Genomic DNA, 22,674 nt, shown 5'->3' with positions numbered 1-22,674 from the left:
TCGGCCCATCGAGCCTGCACCGACACATATCCCACCCGATCCTCGTAACACCTACACCAACACATATCCCACCCTATCCCCGTAACCCCACGTATTTAATCCCCCTAACACTAAGGGTCAATTTATCATAGCCAATCAACCTAACCTGCACATCTTTGGACTGTGGGAGAAAACCGGAGCACCCGGAGGAAACCCATGCAAACACGGGGAGAATGTGCAAACTCCACACAGACAGTCACCCAAGGCCAGATTCGAACCCGGGTCCCTGGCGCTGTGAGGCAACAGCGCCCCCTCCCCGCTCGCCGCAGGAACAGGAACACGAGTAGGCCATTCAGCCTCTCAAGCCTGTTTCAACATTCAGTTAGATCATGGCTGATCTGTAGCTTAACTCCATCTACCCGCCTTGGTTCCATAACACTTAATACCTGTGCCTAACAACAATCTATATTGTAAAGCACATTATCTTTCTACTTTTGTAAAAAAAGAGCTTGCATTTGGATAATGACTTGCACTTTCTCAGGACATTCCAAAACACTTTCATTACTTTTGAATTGAAGTCAGTATTGTTTTAAATAATTTGTAGCTGATTATGCAATAATAATGAGTGCAATTTAGGGCGGCAGTGGTGAACTTTGGCTGCAATTGTTACAGAAGCAATTTAGATAGGGTTCCGTTTGCTAAATAAAAAGGCTGAAGACATTATTCCAACACAGGGTCACTTTTGGATTATTATGCCCTGAACATTGCAATCAGCATTTGTTTAATTGACCATGTGACTGATATTTATTTATGAGCTTCCAAATTGCTCAGTGGGCAAATGTTACAGCATTTGATGATTATTAAGACCTCAAACAATTAGAGTATACCAGTAAATCACTTGGGGTGTGGCCCACAGTACTTGCAGAGCAGGGGTCAGGTGAGGATTAGAGCTCCAGATGAAATATTAACAGAAATGTTGACTTAAAGTGTTACTCAAACATTGTGACAACAGGAAGTTAACTTGGAGGTGAACATAGAAACATACATAGAAACATAGACGATAGGAGCAGGAGTAGGCCATTCGGCCCCTCAAGCCTGCTCCACCATTCAATGAGATCATGGCTGATCATCCAAATTCAGTACCCTGTCCCTGCTTTCTCCCCATATCCCTTGATCCCTTTAGCCTTAAGAAATATATCTAACTTCTTCTTGAATATATTTAATGAATTGGCCTCAACTGCCTTCTGTGGTAGAGAATTCCACAGGTTCACCACTCTCTGGGTGAAGAAATTCCTCCTTATCTCTGTCCTAAATGGCTTATCCCTTATCCTTAGACTGTGACCCCTGGTTCTCGACTCCCTGTAGCACCCCGTGAACCTGGAGGTGATGATGTTCCCATGATGTCATTGGTTTTGTCCTTCTCGGTAGTAGAGGTTTCAGGGGAGGGAGGTGCTGTTGGTGTACCCTCGATAGTTTGCTGCAGCGCATTCTGTGAATTGTACATACTGCTGCAATGCGCCGGTGGTGGAAGAGGTAGATATTGGGCCTGAATTTGCAGTCGGAGGCTTCCTGCAGGCAAATGCCTTCGAACTGCAATAAAAGTACGAACCTACCTGATGGTCCCGTACCTACGAAGAATCGCGCTCCTGGGCATGCAGGCGTACACCTGCGTAAAGGCCCACGTATCCAAGGAGCATCCCTGCATCCCTGGGATCATGTGGCCCAGCCCAACTAATGAGAAAGGGGAATCCCCATTATGCTTATGGAGATTCTATTTACATACGGAATCCCCATAAGTTTCATAAGAATAACATAAAAAACACAAATTTCACACAACTTAAATAAAAATAAATCATTACATGATCAAAATTAATTAAAATACAATGTAATTAAACATTTAAAACAAAAATTTAATTTTTTGAAAAATAAATGTAAACATTTTTAAAGGGTCCAAAATAACCTGAACTAATTTTAAAGGTTTTTTTTAAAGTTTAAATGATATTAAAAAAATATTTCTTTAAGCCCTTACGCTGGTAAAAGAAGGCCCTACGCCTGCTTTTACCAGGCATAAGAGTTTTGTGGGCATTCGCTGAGCAGTAGTTGGACAAGCACGGTGGCATAGTGGTTAGCACTGTTGCCTCACAGCGCCAGGGACCTGGGTTCGAATCCGGCCTCGGGTGACTGTCTGTGTGGAGTTTGCACATTCTCCCCGTGTTTGCGTGGGTTTCCTCCGGGTGCTCCGGTTTCCTCCCACAGTCCAAAGATGTGCGGGTTAGGTTGATTGGCTATGATAAATTGACCCTTAGTGTTAGGGGGATTAAATACGTGGGGTTACGGGGATAGGGTGGGATATGTGTTGGTGTAGGGGTTACGGGGATCGGGTGGGATATGTGTCGGTGCAGGCTCGATGGGCCGAAATGGCCTCTATCTGCACTGTGGGGTTTCTGTGATTCTGTGAAATAGCCCAACTCTCCGCCAGCGAATGTCCGTTTCCCGCGGATTCCTATGATCTGTCAAGCTGAAACTTGACAGATCACAAGTTCCGGGTTTTCGCGTATGAACATCGCATGCGGAAACCCGTAACTTACGGGGCATTTACGGCAGCGTACACGGTCACAGACCCCTGAAAATCCAGGCCATGGAGTCCCGTGGCAGGGACACCAGTCAAATAAACTGCTCTGTGCTCAATGAAAAAAAATCAGAAAGCATTTTGAACAATTTGCGAGAAACTAATGGCCAGATTGCACATTCAGAAGAAGAAAGGGGAATCAGCACTACAGCAGCTCGTAAAGGGCTGCTACACTTAAAGGAATGCAGTTGTTTTCTTTTATTGGAGGCTAAGTATTACTGCACAATATTGCTGAAGGAACTCCCAGAATGGTCCTATTCATTAAGCAGAGCCTGGAGGTTTATTTGGATCAGACTACCCTGAGAAAATTGGCAATCTTTGGAGCAGGAGGTAGTCAATCAAATAAATACTGTGTCCTTTGTACATTGCTAATGGAAGCAAAGAGAAAAGGATTTCTCCAGGAACTGGGTGGGAGGGTATGCTGTGAGGAGGATGTCGTGAAACTCCAGTACGATTTGGACAGGTTGGGTGATTGGGCAGAAACATGGCAAATGCAGTATAATGTGGATAAATGTGAGGTTATCAACTTTGGTGGCAAAAACAGGAAGGCAGATTACTATTTGAATGGCAATAGATTGGGAGAAGGGGAAGTGCAAAGAGACCTGGGTGTTCTTGTGCACCAGTCGCTGAAGGTAAGCATGCAGGTGCAGCAGGCGGTTAAGAAGGCAAATGGTATGTTGGCCTTCATAGCGAGAGGGTTCGAGTACAGGAACAAGGATGTCTTGCTGCAGTTGTACAGGGCCTTGGTGAGACCACACCTTGAGTATTGTGTGCAGTTTTGGTCGCCTTATCTGAGGAAGGACGTTCTTGCCATGGAAGGAGTGCAGCGAAGATTCACCAGGCTGATACCTGGGATGGCAGGAATGACGTATGAGGAGAGATTGTGTCGATTGGGCTTATACTTACTGGAGTTTAGAAGATTGAGAGGGGATCTCATCGAAACCTATAAAATTCTGTCAGGCCTGGACAGACTAGATGCAGGAAGGATGTTTCCGATGGCCGGGGAGTCCAGAACCAGGGGTCATAGTCTAAGGATAAGGGGTAAGCCATTTAGGACTGAAATGAGGAGGAATTTCTTCACCCAGAGAGTGGTGAACCTGTGGAATTCTCTGCCACAGAGGGCGGTGGAGGCCAGTTCATTAAATATATTCAAGAAGGAGTTAGATATATTTCTTAAGGCTAAAGGGATCAAGGGATATGGGGCGAAGGCAGGGACAGGGTACTGAATTTGGATGATCAGCCATGATCGCATTGAATGGCGGAGCAGGCTCGAAGGGCCGAATGGCCTACTCCTGCTCCTATCTTCTATGTTTCTATGAATAAAATAGGGAAGGCTAAAAGGTGCTACTGAAAGCAAGGGAACGCCTGGACTATGCACACACCAAGCACTCAGTCTACAGTATGCTGCCACATCAGCAATATAGTTTGCAAAGTATTGGCTCCACATAGTACCTCTTAAACACTGTTTCCGAAGTTACACCTCCATCTTGGTGGCTACCAATGGGATAGGCTTCCTTTTACTCATAGAAATCTGGCATGTTTCTTCAGTAATTCACTTTGACGCCTATAACTGCTTGCATGCTCGCTATTCATCCTTTCAGACTGGGTAGAACATAAGCAGATCATTGGATGATCATGAAAAGGGCCGGAGCAGACCAGCAGCAGCTCCAGACAAAGCAGGCCAGGTTGTAAAAATCTCCTATCCACTCGCTCCAAGTGCCTGCTCACTTGCCTGTTAAGCCTGACTGGCTCCTGGCATTACACACTGAAAGGGAGCGAGAAAACAGACAAATAGTAACAAAATAGCACGGGATTCACATTTGACAAGTGCAACAAGTACAGTGTGGTTATGTCAGAATCAACACAAGTGCTGCTTTTGTTGTATGTCACCAATTGCTGATTCTTAAAACATTTCCTCAATATTTAAAAAATAATTATTACTAAGCAAATTCTGTCAACCTAAGTATATTATTAAGGAAGCAGAGTAACCATGTATTTTTATATTGTGTGAAACAAGACTTGGAAGGTCTTGATGAAGATCCTTTCTCAGTTGGAGTGTGGCTGTTGATGTGTTGAGGTGTACACTGGCGAAGGTCAGTGTGGAACTTGAGAGACAGATTGAGACGGGGGGCTGACAGCAGTAATAATGTGATAGTCCGGGACGGAAAAGAGCAGCAAGAAGGCTAGTGACTGAAAGCATTTACTTTTTTGATTGGTCAGATGCTACTTCATGTAAAAATGTCATCTAGTGTGTAAGACCCTCAAAAAAGTACCACACAGACCTCCTCCCCCCCACCACCAAAAAAAGAAAATACTATAGACGCTTAAGTAAGATTAGGGGCTGTGTGTTTTGTCTCCCTTCTTGTCTGTTCACTCCTTATCACACAACAAAAAATGAGTGGCTGACAGATGGTGTTGAGGACACACAAACGTAGCAGCTCAGACAGCAATACATGACAGCTGTGAACTCCCAAGCATAAAGTCTTGGGATAATCCAAACACTTGTCGGGTATGTGATGGTTATATATGGCTTTTCTTTTCTGTAACTTTCTGCCACAATTTGTCTGGTATTATTGTACCAGTTATATGCCACTGTAAACTTTCCAGTTCAACATCACTTTTATGCTGTGTTACTAATGACCTTTTTGTTAAGAGCCATTCCGAAGAATGCCCAAACACACTGCACCATAGGGTGATAGGATGTGATTTTGCCGTATACAGCTCCTGATTCTAATAATGCCACAGTGGGCAGTTATCGAGTGGAGGCCAGGCATGTTTCCATAGGAAGAGATGGTTAAAATGATATGACTAATAGTTCTATGAAATCTGTCTATTTTAACACAGATCTTTCACTTGCTGTATGGAAGTAAGAAAAGGAGAGTGACCGGCATTGACTCCTATCTCAGTCAACATCTCGCAGATGGTCAGGCTGTGAATGGACGCCCATTGTCACATGGAGCAGCATTTGCCGAGGACCACCAATGACCACTAGTCCATATGAATACCATGTTCTAATGTGTATATCCTATCACCTGTATCATTTGCAAACTTCACTCCCCAACAGCTGAATACACCATTACTGTCTCTATCACAAAAACAAGACACAGCATTTGCTGCTAAGCAACTCCAAGGAGCTTCTCCTCTCCTCACCTGAAGGTATTGACTTATTACTGGTGGAACTGTGGGACTTCGATCATGTCCATTCTTTATATGTGACCCTACATGATGATTTTCAGCAGACTACTGACCATGGAGTACAGCTTATGCAAGCTCAGTCCTGATCGCACTTGATGTCCAGCTAAGTTTCCCAATTTTCTCCTCTCCTCATGTTGGGCTACAAGCGCATCCTGCGGGGAGGGTTGCTGTGGCTGTCTGCCTCTCTTCCGCAGCCTTGTCCATGCCTGGGTGGCCCGGGAGAGGGAGCATGGGGCCTTCCACAACTGGTGGGCACTGCAGGGAATATATTGCCTGATAGACACAAATAAAAATGTGATTTAGGTTATGTTTCCTTTTGGTTTTGTTCAAATTAGACTTTATGTTGGAATTATTATATTAGTTGTGCCTCCTCATGAGGGGGCACTTGTGCATTTATTTCTCTGTTGATGACACTAGGGGAACCTAGTGTGACCCTTATTGTTCAACTAAAAAGGTATGTTGGGGTACAGTTCCATAGGCGGCTACAGCCCTTCAATACACCATGAAAAGCATCACAGCAGATCCAATCCTGTCCTAAGGTGATGTCCACTAAGATGCACTTTCCAGCAGAGGACAGGAATCAGGAGTGGTAACCCTAGCTGATTTTTTTCCCTCACTAGGACACTGAGGCCAATCTAGCACTGTCCACTGCCTGCCCAGCAAAGGTCAGTTAGGTCAGAATGGACTGAGGATCAAATCTGGGATCTGACTGGCTCAGTATAACACCGGGCGGTGCATTTACCCTGAGCTGTCAGAAAGCTTTATGTTGGAATCTCATGCAGTGTAGGACTTCCTATGACTGTGAGCCCGAGAGCATTAATAAACAACCAGTTTTCAATTTGCTGGTTACTCACAAGACTGTGGAACCTGGCAAGCTCCATTAACATTTGATTATATGTCACTTCCTTTGTTATAGACTCAGAAGGTTCTTCAAGTGAAAGCATATTGGCCTGGATTTTGCTCTTAGCTTTCGCCATTCACCACGCATACAATTGGCCACAAACTTTTTGTGGGCTTGTCAGCGGAGATTTCTACTAATCCATGTCTGTTCCAGTGCTGCACCCTCTACAAGGGTTCTATGGCATCTGTGAACAGGAAAAGCAACAGCAAGGCTCTTCAACCAAACAGATTGAAGTATCCTCACTGAGACACGCAGGCCTAGAAATTCAGTTGCGTTCGCCAGCCGTTAGCGCCATAAGAGGAGTAGATCTCGAGCGCTAGGCACTTAGCGCCCGGGCGCAGACCGATCTGCGCCTACGCCCAACTTCAGTTGACATTTAGCGCCGGCGCAAAGTGTTTGCGCGCGCTCAGCTGCGCGCACAGCTTATGACGTCATTTCGTCGTGCAACGCCGTTTGTGCGCCCCAAACCGGAACTTCAGTGGCGCCCGCCCAATGTGGGCGTGGCGCTGTTAAGAACTGTGAAGTGGAACGCAGCAGAGGCCCTGCGGGCCTCGGGGAGTGCTAATTAAAGGGCACTTAGACTGAACTATAAAGGCCAGCCAGTTTGCTGCAATGACTTTAGTGCTACGGATTTCTGGACAGAGACCAAGGAAGAGACCTTACTGATTTGGGCCAACATAGGAGAGGTATTTTTGGCTTCTGGCCAGAGCTTGGAAATTTGACTCATTGTGATTTCACTGTTTGCAAGTATATTATGGGGGCTGCATGGGGTTCCAACCCTCAGTTCCAGCATTATGTGCGAAGGGCTCGCAGACGCTGTGTGAGAGGGGCAGCCATGCCTAGACGCAGAGGGGCCATCAGGCGTCGGCAACGTAGGCCTTACCCACTCAGGGAATACCGCCAGCAGGTGTCCTATCTCACCATGACTGCCGCGCATTGTGTTAAGAGGCTGCGCTTCAGAAGGGAGGTGGTTGCAGAGATCTGCCAGCTGCTTCACAGAGATCTGCGTCCACAGCTGATGTGCAGGACGTCTCTGTCGGTGGAAGTGAAGGTCACGGTGGCTCTGAACTTTTATGCAAGCGGCTCCTTCCAAGCCGCTGCTGGGGACATAGCGAACATCTCCCAGTTCGCCGTGCATCGCTGCATCCGGCAGGTCACCGATGCCCTTTTCGCAAGGAGACACCAATTCATCTCCTTCCCCATGACCCTAGAGAGGCAGGAGCAGCGTGCAGTCGGATTTGCGAGGATCTCCAACTTCCCCACGGTGCAGGGCGCCATTGACTGCACGCATGTGGCTATGCGGGCACCTATCGACAATGCCGAGGATTACCGCAACCGGAAGGGCTACCATTCCCTCAATGTACAGCTGGTGTGTGACCACAGGCAGCGCATCCTAGCTGTCAATGCCCGCTTTCCAGGCAGCAGCCACGATGCATTTATCCTGCGCCAGACTACTGTGGCTGACATGTTCCAGGCACAGCCTCCCCCAAGAGGATGGCTTATCGGGGACAAAGGCTATCCTTTGTGTACATGGCTCATGACCCCGCTCCACGCGCCCAGGACCCCTGCTGAGGAGGCATACAACGAAAGCCATCAAGCCACAAGGAACATCATAGAGCAAACGATTGGCGTCCTCAAGCAACGGTTCCGCTGCCTGGATCGTTCCGGCGGATCTCTACAGTATTCGCCGGATAGAGTCTCCCAGTTCGTCGTCGTTTGCTGCATGCTGCACAACCTGGCTATCCGCAGGACTCAGGCACTGCCACCTCACGTTGGACCACCACCTCAGGAGGACGAGCAGGAGGACCATGAGGAGGAGGAGGAGGAGTACCAGCCCAGGAGGGAGCCACAAGGTCCAAGGGCCGTCCGTCGGCGGCTTATTGAACGACACTTCTAGGCCCCCTGTCAGGGAATGGCTTGTGGCAATGAAGGCACATGAATGCAGCCGCTCCGCAAGCCCTCAGCCGGTTAACGCAACAACCACTTGAAATATCACACATGGACAAGCTGAATAAATAAAAAGCTTTATTGAACAAACTCAGGGCCCTTCCCACATGAAACCCAAAAACAGACAAGACCCCCAAAAAACAGTCAAAAACATATCTCACTCCCACAACCTGGGGAGGAATAACAAAACTTGTCCATCCAAATGGCCTTCATCCTCGGCCTTACCAAGACAAACCCCCCCATACAGAACACAAACACCCCCATATAAAAAAACATTTGCCTTCATCTTCGGCCTTACCAAAATAAACCCCCCCCATACAGAACACAAAAACCCCCATATAAAAAAACATTTGGCAACACACTCTACTTTGTGTGCCGAGAGGGCGAGTCCTTGTCCAGGCTTTTCCGGCCCCTGGCCGACCTGCTGCTCCGCCTCAACCTGGGCCCTGTGGGTGTTGCAAGGCTGGGGGAAGGCTCCTGAGGGGCACAATGCGTGACGGCAGATGCCCTTGGGGGTCGGCCTAGACGAGCTCCGGCCCTGGAGGGGCCGACTGCTGACTGCTGCAGCTGTGGCTGGGCAGCATCAGTCTCTCCAGCAGCTCGTCGCAGCTTTGCTGGGGGAGTGGCAGTGGCGGCTGCAGCAATGGGGGCAAGCTGGCTGATGCCAGGCGCTCGCTGGTCGCCAGAGACACTGGCAGTCGGCCGGGCTGGCACTGCAGCAAGCGCAGCAATCTGGTGAAGGCCAGACCGCTGTGCTGCAGCAGCGCGGTGGGTGCCCTGGCGATGCGTGCGTGACACAGCGAGTGTGGCAGAAGTGAGTGCCCGTACTGCCCTGGTCTGTGCCCGCATCAGACCAGCCAGTGACTGCACGGCACCACTCGTCAACTCTCCACTCGCTGCCTGTGCTGCCCTGAATTCGGACCAACTCGCGTCCTGTGATGCCCTGAATTCTGCCCGACTCGCGTCCTGTGATGCCCCGAATTGTTCGAGACCCCTGGCCTGTGCTGCCGCGAGTTGTTCAAAACCCCTGGCCTGTGAGGCCCCGAAATCGGCCACACTATGAGCCAGGGACTCAATGGCCTCAGGCAACCGTGCCACAACCCCCATGAACTCGGTGTGGCGACGATCCGAGTCCGCGGACATTTGATCAAGGAGGCGCACCTCCTGGGCGAGGACCGTCTCCGGACTGGAGGCCGGACTCTCCCTCTGGGGAGAAGGCCGCCGAGCTGCCCGACCCTTCCCGCGTGGCTGGACGCCACTGGGCCCAGCAACTGCACTCCCCTGCAACACTTCCCCCCTCTGGGGAGAAGGCCGCCGAGCTGTCCGACCCTTCCCGCGTGGCAGGATGCCACTGGGCACAGGAGCTACACTCCTCTGCAACACTTCCCCCCTCTGGGGAGAAGGCAGCCGTGCTGCCCGACCCTTCCCGCGTGGCTGGACGCCACTGGGCACAGGAGCTACACCCCCCTGCAACACTTCCCCCTGGCTCTCCTCCAGGCAAGACGTGTCCCCTCCATTGCCATCCCCTGGCGCGGATGAGGGTTCCCCCGATGTGCCGCCTTCCTCTTGCTCCTCGTCGTCCTCCTCTTCCGAGGGACTGACACTCGCAGCTTCAGGGACCTCCTCCTCACCAGCTGAAAGCAGGAAGGCACAAGAGTAGCTTTAGAGTGAGGACAGGGCGTCAGCGAGGGAGGCATGAGTGGTGGCATTATGCGCATTGGTCGGACAGTGGCAAAGGATGTAGATCTGAAGCGCAAGGGGAACGAGAGAGGTCCAAACGGTCATGTCCTTACCATTGGGGCCCAGCACAGGGTCGGCATCTCCAATTGCAACGGGGCCAATCACCCGGGCACCCATGAGTCGACCCACGCGCTCTTCCAGGTCACTGAGCTCCTGGAACTGGGCACGGCCTCCCCCGGTGACAGTCCGGCTCTTCAGATTCTCGGCCAGCTTGGCCTGCAAGAGAAAGGATGGCTTCTAAGTACAGTGTGGTGCCCTGTTGTTGTGTGCACTGCCTCCCATGGTGGAATAGCTTGGCCAGTGTGGTGCCCTGTTGTTGTGTGCACTGCCTCCCATGGTCGAATAGCTTGTGTGTAAAGTGCAGAAAGTGCTATTGATGTTCATGCCAGTGCCATAGCTGCTGGAGGAGGGCTGGCCATTAGGCCTTTGAGGTCCCTTTGCCCATAATGTGAGGTGCACATGCAAGGATGAGGAGGACACTGGAAAGGGTACTCACCCTGACCAACCGAGTGAGGTCGTTAAACTTTTTCCGGCATTGGTCACCAGTCCTGGGGACATCGCTGTTGGCTGTGACCCTCTGGCCGATTTCCCTCCAGGCTCCCCTGTACAGCCTCTTGGGAGCCTTCTTGCCACTGTCCGGGAACAAGATATCTCTTCTCTTCTCCAAAGCCCTAACCAGCACCTTCAAATCATGGGCAGAGAAGCGCTGCGCTCGCTCACGGGCCCTCTGCATCCTTGCTGGCGCTATTCCTCTCCAGCAGCAGTGTTTAGGCCTAGCTGGAGGGCTGCAGTATCCAGGGCGTGGCAGCAGACCAAGTCGACCCTTCCCCCTTTAAGAGCTGGCTGGCGCCAGGGTGTCTGCTGTCAATCAAAACATGACCGCACCTGTGCTGCGCCCGGCCTCGGCGGTATCAGTCTGCACCGCCGGCTTAGCGCCTAAAGATAGGGGTGCAACGCCAGTTTTAGCGCTCGAGCAAACTCCTTGGCCAAAGCTACTGAATATCGGCGAAGTGGCCTCCACTTTCCGGCGGGCGCAAACTTTAGCGCCCGCCCGACTTTACCGCCCCAAAAGTGGCTATACTGAATTTCTAGGCCGCAGAGTCTAAACCAAGAAATAAAAAACAGGAAATATAAATTACATTTAAATCATGTACAGGAAACAAAATAAAGATTGGGAAATACAGATGGGATTAAGGGAGAGAGATAAAAGAAACAAACAGAAAAAGTAAAACAAAAAATTATTGTAATTTTTACACTTTTAAAAATCTGCAACATTAATTTTCTATTGAGGGAATGAGACTCAACACTTATAAAATTAATTTTTCAGGGCCAGAGAGGTTGTTCAGCAGTAATTATCACTTATTATGCTGTTAAAAACTCATTTACATTTAAATGTACCAGCCCTAACTTTTTCAGCTGTTTTTAGTGTGGAACTAGTGGGTAAGTACCCCAAGTTCACACCATTACAGTGATTTCAATGCCGAGTCTATCAGCAAGGGCTGCAACAGCGCACCCTGTAGAGAAGCAGGGTATCCCTGCAAGCAACTTCTGGATTTCCATGTTTAACTGCGCATGTGTGGACACCAGAAGTTGCTGTCAGATTTACCCTGAAATAACGGCGAGCGCTGAGAGCCTCGCCATTATTATTACAGCAAAATCCGGGCCAAGACACAATCTGTTATTTTGCTAGGTAAAGTAGGGTCTGCAAATGTGGAATCATTTTTAAAGGTTGATAAGATTTAACATTCAGCATCTGAAATGATGCAGCTTCACAAAATGCCGATGAAAATTGATAAATTCCCACATTACAACAGTGACTATACTTCAAAAAGTACTTAATTGGCTATAAAGCGCTTTGCGACGTCCAGTGGTCGTGAAAGGCGCTATATAAATGCAAGTCTTTCTCTTTCTATAAAGGTGCCTATTTTTAATCACATGTAAAAATCTTGCTCGTAAAATGCCAATTCCTGGCAATGTTTGGCAAACAATATATAATTCTGGTCTAGCTAGTGGGATGTGGCTGTAAAAACTAATATATCAACTTATCAAGTGCCCTGGGCCATAATTTGTGGCCCCTAAGGGTGCGCCCATAAGGGCCGCACAAGTTCCGGGTTTAAGCCTGCGAAGTGCATGCGCGAAAACCTGGAACTTGCGATCTGTCAAGAATCTTCTTGACAGATCATCCGCATCCCCAGGAAATGGGCATCCGCAGGCGGAGAGTTGGGCAACTTCTGCCCAGCGAATGCCCATGAAACTCTTACACCTGGTAAAAGCAGGCCTTACGCCTAAGAGTTTAAAAAAAGTTAAAATAAATTTTTATCAATCATTTATACGTTAAAAAACCTGTACAATAAGGTAAGTTTATTTTTAGCCCCTTTAAAACATATAAATTTATTTTTCAAAAAATACATTTTTGTTTAATTAAATGGCATTTTAATTAATTTTAAAAATGTTTTATTTGATGGGCACGTGTATTTTTTGGGGTATTCCCATTCATGCTTATGGGGTTTCCGTACATACGAAATCCCCATAAGCATGAATGGGAATCCCCTTCTTTCATTCGTTGGGCCAGCCCACGTGATCCAAGGGGCGCTTGCGAACCGCATGCGCCCCTGAGATACGTGGGCCTCTACCCGCGGGTTCCCGGAGAGTCCCGGGACCGCAAGTCTCCGTACCTCCCGGACCACCAGGTACACGGGCATTTTATTTGTGGATTGGAGCATTTCCTGTGAGAAGCCTCTGACCGCAAATTTAGGGCCCCTATTTTTTTCACATTGCAGCTGTTGATGTTTCTGCCATTCTCATGTACACCTCTTCTAGGCTCATCTTTTGTTTATTTTCTTGTCCCATTACCATCTCTTTTTGCTTTATACTATCATCCCTTTTGTTCTTTCCTCCCTTTCCCTGTCTCTGCACCAGTTTAAAATCTGTTACGTCTCTTAACTTTTTCCAGTTCTGACGAAAGGTCATCGACCTGAAACGTTAACTGTTTCTCTCTCCACAGATGCTGCCTGACCTGCTGAGTATTTCTAGCATTTTCTGTTTCTAGTTCAGATTTCCACCAGTATTTAGCTTTTTGTATCAAGTGCCACCTGTTTGGGATTGAGATTCACTCTTTGTTTTTAAAAAAAATAACCCATTTTAATCTATCTCACTCGTTTGGAGAACACATTACAACAATGACTCCACTTCAAAAGTACGTCATTGGTTGTAAAGCGCTTTGGGAACATCCGGTGGTCACGAAAGGCGCTATATAAATGCAAGTCTTTCTTTTGTAGACTACACTTCAAAAAATGTACTTAATTGGCTGTGAAGCTCTTTGGGAAGGTACGGTGGTCGCGCGAAAGGTGTTATATCAAATGCAAGTCTTTTCTTTTTATAATTAATCACCCTCCTGTAGCATCGCTTTCACTTTGGACAGCTCTGCTGCCTGAGCCTAGTTTTGTTTTTAAATTAAAAAAAAACATTATTGGCAATACCGAGCCTGTTTCTACGCTTTTAGTAACTTAGCACGGCTCTACGTGGATCGTTCGTCCTGCATTAACTCAATTTCACTCTGTACACTCTTCCCAGTTGAGTAAAGTTGGTAGATATGATGGGAGGAGTGGGCTAACGAGGGAGGGGAGAGATGACCATCAAAGAAGTGCCTCCGAAATACCAAGCAAAAATGAAGAGTTACTAGATTGCCAATAGGACTGGCGTAAAATTGTTTTTCACTATGGGTACCTGTACTGTTAATATTATTGGGTTATCTGTAAAATTTACCACTGCATTTATACTGTTAACCCTAAAGCTGTTTTTTAAGGCTTTGTTTTATTGCGGCTAATGAATGTAATGGATTTATTATGTAATTGATGAGTTGTAACAAGTCCTACCATATTTAAATAAATATGTTTGACTCAATAGATTGGGAGAAGGGGAAGTGCAACGAGACCTGGGCGTCCTTGTGCACCAGTCGCTGAAAGTAAGCATGCAGGTGCAGCAGGTGGTTAAGAAGGCAAATGGTATGTTGGCCTTCGTAGTGAGAGGGTTTGAGTACAGGAACAAGGATGTCTTGCTGCAGTTGTACAGGGCCTTGGTGAGACCGCACCTTGAGTATTGTGTGCAGTTTTGGTCGCCTTATCTGAGGAAGGATGTTCTTGCCATAGAGGGAGTACAGCGAAGATTCACCAGGCTGATACCTGGGATGGCAGGAATGACGTATGAGGAGAGATTGGGTCGATTGGGCTTGTACTCGCTGGAGTTTAGAAGAATGAGAGGGGATCTCATTGAAACTTATAAAATTCTAACAGGACAAGACAGACTAGATGCAGGATGTTCCCGATGGTGGGGGAGTCCAGAACCAGGGGTCACAGTCTAAAGATAAGGGGTAAGCCATTTAGGACAGAGATGAGGAGGAATTTCTTCACCCAGAGAGTGGTGAACCTGTGGAATTCTCTGCCAAAGAAGGCAGTAGAAGCCAATTCATTAAATATATTCAAGAAGGAGTTGGATATATTTCTTAAGGCTAAAGGGATCAAGGGATATGGAGAGAAGTCAGGAACAGGGTACTGAATTTGGATGATCAGCCATGATTTCATTGAATGGTGGAGCAGGTTCGAGGGGCCGAATGGCCTACTCCTGCTCCTTGTTCTATGTTTAAAAAAAAACAAGCACTACCATATTTAAATAATATGTTTGACTCAAAAAAAAGCTGTTTTTAAGGCTTTGTTTTATTGCAGCTAATGAATGTAATGGATTTATCATGTAATTGATGAGTTGTAACAAGTACTACCATATTTAAATAAATATGTTTGACTCAAAAAAAAGGAATCGCCTCCGAGGGAAAAAAAAGCGCAATAGGCCGCCAAGCGCGCCAACCCAACCGTGACGTCACCGCTGCATAACGACCCGGCAGGTTGCCAGTAACATTGCGCAAGCCTGGGCTGGGAAGTAAGAGAAAAAAAGACTTTAAAAAAAAATTATTGACTAAGATGGCATTTAAAAAAAAGGCGACGTGCACCCATCTCAGCCACGTTTTAAAAAATATATATAACTGGGCTGTGGTTCGTTGGAAGAAGAGTACTCTTTTTTAATATAGCCAAGCATAGGCCTCCGCCGGGCCCGGCACTACTTGCTGGCCTTGCCCTCCGTGCAATGAGCCGAGTGGAGCGGCCGCCATTTTATGGTGATCTCGGAAAGGGGCGGACGGCGGTTGTCAGCGAGACTGAGACTTTGTGGCCCATTTCAAACAGAAATTATTCAGCGCGTTTTTAAAAAAAATAATCGTCTACAACAATCAACTCTTGTTTAAAGTTGCGCAAACCGACTGCTTCCCCCCTCCTTTACCCCCCCTCTCTCTCTCTACTTGTATTTTTTTTTTACCTCTATATTTGAAGTCACACCAACCGCCGGGCTGGAGGGGAACGGGATGCAGAACCACAGCGGCGTGATCCGGGGCCCGGCGGGGAACAACGACTGCCGCATTTACGTGGGCAACCTGCCGCCCGACATCCGCACCAAAGACATCGAGGACGTCTTCTACAAGTACGGCAGCATCAGGGACATCGACCTGAAGAACCGCCGCGGCGGCCCGCCCTTCGCCTTCGTCGAGTTCGAAGACCCGAGGTAAGGGATTGGAAGGGGACCGGGGGGGGGACATGGCCTCCCCCCCTCACACACACAGCGCGCCGTCCGCCTCTCACACACAGCGCGCCGTCCCCGGGCCCAGGCTCAGGCGCGCGGCCACTTTTCACTCCCTGGATTCAGTGTCACCGCGTGGTTGGGGGGGGTGGGGATGGATTGATTGCATTCGGTGCAACTTTGGGCGCCGTTTAACTTTTTTTTTGGGGGGGTGGGTGGAGAAGAGAGAGGTTATTTTTATTTTTGGTGCTTTTGTTTTTAAGTTGTAAACGTTTAATCGATTGGAGAGAGGGTTGATTGACCTGTTAATTTGTATGTGTGGTTGGGGGGGGGGCAGCAGATTTTCTGCACGCTGGTTTTGAGATTTTCTGTATTTAAGTTTAAAAAAAAACTGAGGCTGCTTCGATGCATTGCACTTTAAAAATATATAATTCTTTGCACAGACTTCAGTTTTGAATTTGGGGCAGATTTTCTGCACGGTGGGTTTTGGGGATTTTCTGCATTTGGGATAGATTTGCAGATTTTAAAATAAAAGCGCGGCTTCTTTAATGCACTCAGTTTTTAAAAATAATAATTCGCGGTGCACAAGCTTGTTTTTTTGAATTTTAACAAACTGATGGTGTGCATATATTAAAGGCATCTATCTGATCGCCATTTTGCTGCAAAAAGGGAAAGGACGCCACGCAAGCCCTTTGTTTGGCGGGTTTTTTGCTGCAGAGCCATGTAAGCAGGAGAGGAGAGGACCGCATGATTTTGGGGGACAAAACTCAAAATTAAAAGTGAATTCAGAGGCACGCAGCTTCAATTTGTTGGTATGTTGTATTTTTGGATCGTGTACACGCTGTGATCCTCGACTTACCAGAACACGTTGTACAACACATGGCCCCAAAAATACATTAGTCGGTTTCAATGCGTACAAAGGTCGTATTAATAGCGGAACTTGTGTTACGGCGTTAACATTTTGGATATAGTCATTATTTCCACCCCCCCCCCCCCTTTTTTAAAACAGTTCGATTCTAACTGTAAGAAGGGTCAAACCCGAAACGTCAACTCAAATTTCTCTCCACGGATGTTGCCTGACTTGCTGAGTTTTTCCAGCATTTTCTGTTATTTCGATTCTAACACTACCCGTTGTGTGAAATTCCACGTGGATTTTAACATTTTCTTGTGCTTTCAGAGATGCAGAGGACGCTGTGTACGGGCGAGATGGTTACGATTACGATGGCTACCGTCTGCGTGTTGAATTTCCACGGAGTGGGCGAGGGACTGGACGAGGGGGAGGTGGCGGTGGTGGAGGCGGTGGGCAAACACCCAGGGGAAGATACGGCCCCCCCTCTAGGCGCTCGGAATACAGAGTGGTGGTTTCAGGTAAGGCCAAAAGCGCAATGGTGATTTTTCACTTCTGATTTTTTTGTTTTTGGAATCACATTTGAAGGTCTTATAAATTATATAAAATGACCTTTTTCAGGGCTTCCTCCAAGTGGTAGTTGGCAGGATTTGAAAGATCACATGCGGGAAGCAGGTGATGTATGTTACGCTGATGTTTTCCGTGATGGAACTGGTGTCGTGGAGTTTGTTCGCAAAGAAGATATGAGCTATGCAGTGCGAAAACTGGATAACACAAAATTTCGATCTCACGAGGTATGTTACCTAATTCTGAAAACCTTAGAGATGATGACTAAGAGCCATAACTTAACTATTCATTTGGAACTTCAGGTAAGGCAAAGTGGTCAAGAAATTGACTGAAAGGAATGGCTCAAACAAATTGGTTTCTGTTTATGGCTAATACCTTAAGACACTATCTGAAGGGTGGGTAAAGGTCCATTTTAATTTTTAAACTTTGTTTGGGTGAATATACTACTGAGTTTTACAGTTAAACTACATTTTCTGCCTTAAAGAAGAAAGTTAGTAATTATAATCCAAAAAATCTTTATTGTACCATATATTGCAAGAGAAACGATTCTGATTGAAAATTCACCATTGAATGACCTAAGGAGATAATCTTTTTCAGCAGAAAAGAAACTAACGTAGTATTAGCCTTATTCAGTGGCTTTCCTGAATAACATTTGAAAGTAGTGAACATTTCTCTTCACGTATTCAATAGGGAGAAACAGCATATATCCGTGTGAAAGTTGATGGTCCAAGAAGTCCAAGCTATGGAAGATCTCGTTCACGTAGCCGCAGTCGAACCCGAAGCCGTAGCCGAAGTCGCAGCAGAAGCCGTAGTTACTCTCCCAGACGAAGCAGAGGATCTCCCCGCTACTCGCCCCGTCATAGCAGATCACGCTCGCGTAGCTAGATCGTAAATCCATTGCTGGAATTTCTTGTAGTGCACCACCACTCTTCCTTAAATAGAACGGATTCTTTATTTTTAAATCCACGTTAACTTGTTTTATTCAAGTTTAGTACACAATATAAATTGATATCCATAAAGAGGGTTGCTTCTCTTCATTGTTAACATTCCCTCCTATGTCATTGCTGAGGTCTGATAATTGTATAGACAGAGTAGGTTTGGAGTTTGGAAAGCTTTCAAAATGGTGTCAACATGACTTGGAGTAACAGTAAACTGTTGCAGTAATTTGTTAATGTTTATAGTTGACTTCATTTCAATTGAATAAATCCTAATGTAAGAATTGTAGGAGGCTATGTAGATAGGACTGTTGTGAAACATTTTTGTGAAAACCTTGTGTTGTACCTTATCTTACCTTTTCATGTATCTTCCTATAGACATATCTCAACTGAGGATGGATTAAGCATTCTTTGGATTAAAGGATTGTGGAGCTCATTTCAGTCATATTAGGAATGTCAAATCGTGTCTAATTGGAGGAGGAGGAGGAATCTGATCATTTATGGAGGCAATGGTATGACTCCAAGTGCTATTGTCACAATTAAACTTGGCAGTATTGAAGTTGTGCTTCTCTTTTGTACAAATGGTTGTATAATCCATAAACTATGGTGTTACTGTGCCGCGTTACGAAGTTCTGTGCGGCATCAATACTGCTGAGCTTGCATGTTCTGTGTGACTAGTCTGGCATTGGTTTTCACCATTTTGAACAGAAGTCCTATTGATTAAAACTTAAAAAAAAACACTTTTAAAAGAATAAAAAGTAAAATGGCTGTCTTTCAGCACAGTTTGGTTACCTGGATCAAAAATTCATCAATCTAGTTTGTAATGCAGTTAAGTGGTGAATTACATGTACAGTACAACTCATTTACTAGATTTCACATGGTAACTAGAAATGAAGGTGTCAATGAAAGTAAATACTGCACCAGTAAATTTTGTGCTAACTGAAGTGCGTGTGTAGTAATGCTATCAGGGCTTGAATTGATATCCACTAGTCCAACATCTTGTTCCTTCTTTCATGTACATCCTAAATAAACTAAGCAGTATCTACGGACATACTTTAATGTAGTTAAGTATGCTGAATGTATGGCTTCTGTCATTGTGTCCGTTAGTGGACTGCTATGATGTTGGGTTAGTGAATACTTAACTACAATAGTAAGTTGTCATTTTTAATGGTATTGTGGAATAAACATTCTTGTTTAAAATATGTAAACGTTCACATTGACTGTGGGGGTGTGGATGCAGTTTATGCTGTTCATCTGTCAAAACATCTGTAAATATTGGCCAGATGACAGTTATAACTGTCCCATCCCATATAAACCTTGTTGTTTGTTGTATCTAACGTTTGCCTCCTTTTTTGGTTTTGCTGGTTATTAAAGGTTTGGATTGGAGAGGGCTCAATGGATCCCAATCCTTGGAGCTGGATCTTTGGATTCAATTCATTGTGAGGATAGGATAGGGAGGATCATAACATGGATTCATGGAGCGGGATCATAATACCAGGAGCTGTAGGAGTGGATTCCTGCCCCAATCAAACCGTGTATTTGTGGATTTTTTTGTTTTTCTTTTATTGTGTTCTCTTTTTTGTTTTTCCCCCTCATACCCACAATTGGCTATTCCAAAAAACCTTCCCTTTATTTTTGTCAGTTGGAGTCCAATGGATGCCCCGTGGGATTGGCTATTTTTTTGGCCTTTTTTTTCGTAAACGGAGTGAAGCCAGGACCGGGAGAGGTACGCTGGAGCAATCTCCTTGGATGGATTCGGCATTCAGGATTTGGTAACAATTTAAGGAGGGTGATATCTTAACTTTTTGTAACTTTTATTATGGGGTATTTTGTTAAAAATAAATCTGAATTGGCTGTGCATACTAAAATTAAGAGAATAGATAAAATTGATTAATTTTTGGCCCAAAAGGTTACTTTCTACACATAGCTTTAATGTTTAACCTCCATTTTGACAATAAATTCTTTTTTAATTGTATGTTTGAGTTTGTGATTATTTTGTGAACAGGTGTTTGGTTTCCATTTTGTGTAATTTGTCAGGAATCTTAAGTAATCTTAAAACTGTTCACAACAAAATGCTGTAAATGATATGCATTTTATATATTCCCATTCATTTACAAGTTGTATTGCCACATTGCTTATGCAAATTCCTATATCCTAAATTTTGTTGGTTAATTTACTAGGGTTCTCCATATGTAATGATGTTTTGCTCTTAAGCTGGTCATACTAGTATCTGCCAGTAGTTTCCTGATTGGCTTTTTAGTTAGGACAGAATTGAAGTGGCAGAACTAACAGAAAAATCAAGATAATCCACATTAGCGTTGTATAATTCCATAACTAAATTGTCAACCTTTTATATTTAAAAAAAAAAAAAAAAATTCTAATGCTGTTTACCTCAAGTATACTGACTTAGCATATTCCTACTTTGTCTTTCACACCGATCTATTGCCAGATGGATGCTGGTTTCTAAAACTAAAGACAGGGTGCTAGTTTTAGGATTTATTTGGGTTGACTTTCATTTTTTTTGCTCCAGAAAATGGTTACTTTTGTTAAAAGGAAGGAAAAGTAGAATGTGATGTGTTGCCACTAGTTGTCCCTAAAGCACTTACTTGAAGTACTGTAGGGACATCTTGTGGTTAGCATCATTTGGTGTATTTTGTATGTTCGACAGTGCAGGCATTTCTATATTTTTCCAACACTCGACTTGAGACATTAGATAGCACGTACCTGATGAGTGTAATGACTAAGCACAGTGAGACGAAGAATGTTGTGAATTTTAATAAAGGATCAACAAAGCCTTTGTTGTTTTTTTTCTACATTTCATTGCAGTGAAGTATTTTCTATCCTCTGATCTTGATCTACACATTTCCCAAGTCAAGTATTGCAAAATGGCACATTCTTCCCCTAGTAGAGATGACATTTAACAAGTTCCACCACTTCTGCTCTGGACCTTGGTCTTTCATTGCTGTTTGAAACACAAGTTTGCACATTGATCCATGGCATTTGTGACTTAATTTGCATAGCAGATTTTGGTAGCCTGAATATTCTGGTAAGTGAATAGAATACAGTAATTTGTAAACTTTAACTGGGTACTGACATTTATGTACAAATATGGGGGGAAAAATTGTGGCCTTCCTAGGCTGTATACCATCCCTGACTGACTGCACAAAGCCATGAGGTAATCTGTAGTACTCTCTAAACTGGTTGGTAGTGCCCAAAAGCAAGTGCCTGTTTAATGTCGAGTAACACAGCTGGACTATACACCACTTCGCTAAAGCAGCAGCATGTTATTGAATGTTTTAGCCTCTAGATGGGATCAGCAATTCATGCACCATTGCACAGCCTAGATATGCAGTGCTTCATTTTCTTAATCATTTATTCCTCAACCTAAAGTGCTGAAAGTTTAATTTCTCATTTTCCCCCCCTTTTGTGTTTGTCCATCTAGTTCTTCAGTTCATAGCATAGACTTGTCTGAGCTTTCAGTGCTGCTCTAATTGTGGCAAGGCTAGAGATGATGTCACATCAGTACTCTGTTCTGTCGTCCCTGTGCCTGCAGTTAGGTTTTCTAGGTCAAAATTATCTTGGTTAGAGGCTAGTGTTCATTAATTCTGAGCCTGCATCTGGCAGTGCTGTGAAATAACTTGTTAAATGTCTGGTTCATTACAGAAGGACACCTTGCTCACCTATATGTTTATGCTTTTCTCATGGTTTGCGGGGCTGTTATGAACCTCTCCCACACATTGGGCATTTAGGTGCAAGGAGAAATCCTAACCGTAATCTAAGGTAAATCCAGGTATTTAAATTTTTGTAACCTTGCACAACTAGTGACCCAGAGAGAGCTGTGCAAACAGCAAGGGATCACTGGTTGTCTATTTTAAGCGGATGGGATGTATTGGTGATTTTTGTCATCAGTTTATATGCCTCTAATTTTGTTTCAGGTGACTTTTAAAAACGTATAGCCAAGTGTTGTATTTTATTGCACATGCAACACATGATCAAACTCTACAATTGTAAGAGGTGGATTTTTCAGATGAACATAATGGTACTGAGGTCAAACCCACAAAATGAGGTGTGAATTTCTGTAGTGCTCCAAATGGCTGGGGTGTCCAAATATATTTATGTAACATTTTACTGTAACTTTTCAATCTTTTGAGTCCAGTATTTGACGTGAGAAGTGAATTGTAGTTTGACTACCCTAATTTGACTTTTTTCCCCCTTCCTTGGGAAAGCCCATACAGTAAATGAACCTGGGAAAGAAATTGAGGTTATTAGAATGTACATTATCACTAATGTGGATGAGCTAGTGGAACAGATT

At 45.3% G+C, this 22,674-nt stretch overlaps 1 protein-coding gene and 1 long non-coding RNA gene across 2 annotated transcripts; one reads left to right on the top strand and one right to left on the bottom strand.

Moving 5' to 3' along the window:
- Window positions 1–3,866: 3,866 nt before the first annotated feature.
- LOC147102451 (uncharacterized) lies at window positions 3,867–15,887 on the bottom strand. Its single transcript, XR_015073259.1, has 3 exons — window positions 15,756–15,887; window positions 5,759–6,076; window positions 3,867–4,373 (listed from the first exon to the last, which is right to left on the bottom strand). It is a non-coding gene; the product is annotated as an uncharacterized LOC147102451 (long non-coding RNA).
- On the top strand, window positions 15,802–21,155 carry srsf1b (serine and arginine rich splicing factor 1b). The gene is made up of 4 exons (XM_085964912.1): window positions 15,802–15,998; window positions 17,191–17,381; window positions 17,482–17,654; window positions 18,118–21,155. Exons 1-4 carry the CDS (start codon window positions 15,802–15,804, stop codon window positions 18,310–18,312), a joined length of 756 nt encoding a protein of 251 aa, XP_085821038.1. The 3' UTR covers window positions 18,313–21,155.
- Window positions 21,156–22,674: the final 1,519 nt, after the last annotated feature.

This window comes from Somniosus microcephalus, chromosome 22, assembly GCF_052327205.1.
Source record: "Somniosus microcephalus isolate GS21.2 chromosome 22, FLI_Smic_1.0, whole genome shotgun sequence".
Classification (NCBI taxonomy): Eukaryota; Metazoa; Chordata; class Chondrichthyes; order Squaliformes; family Somniosidae; genus Somniosus; species Somniosus microcephalus.
This window is presented reverse-complemented; position numbering and strand designations above follow the sequence as displayed.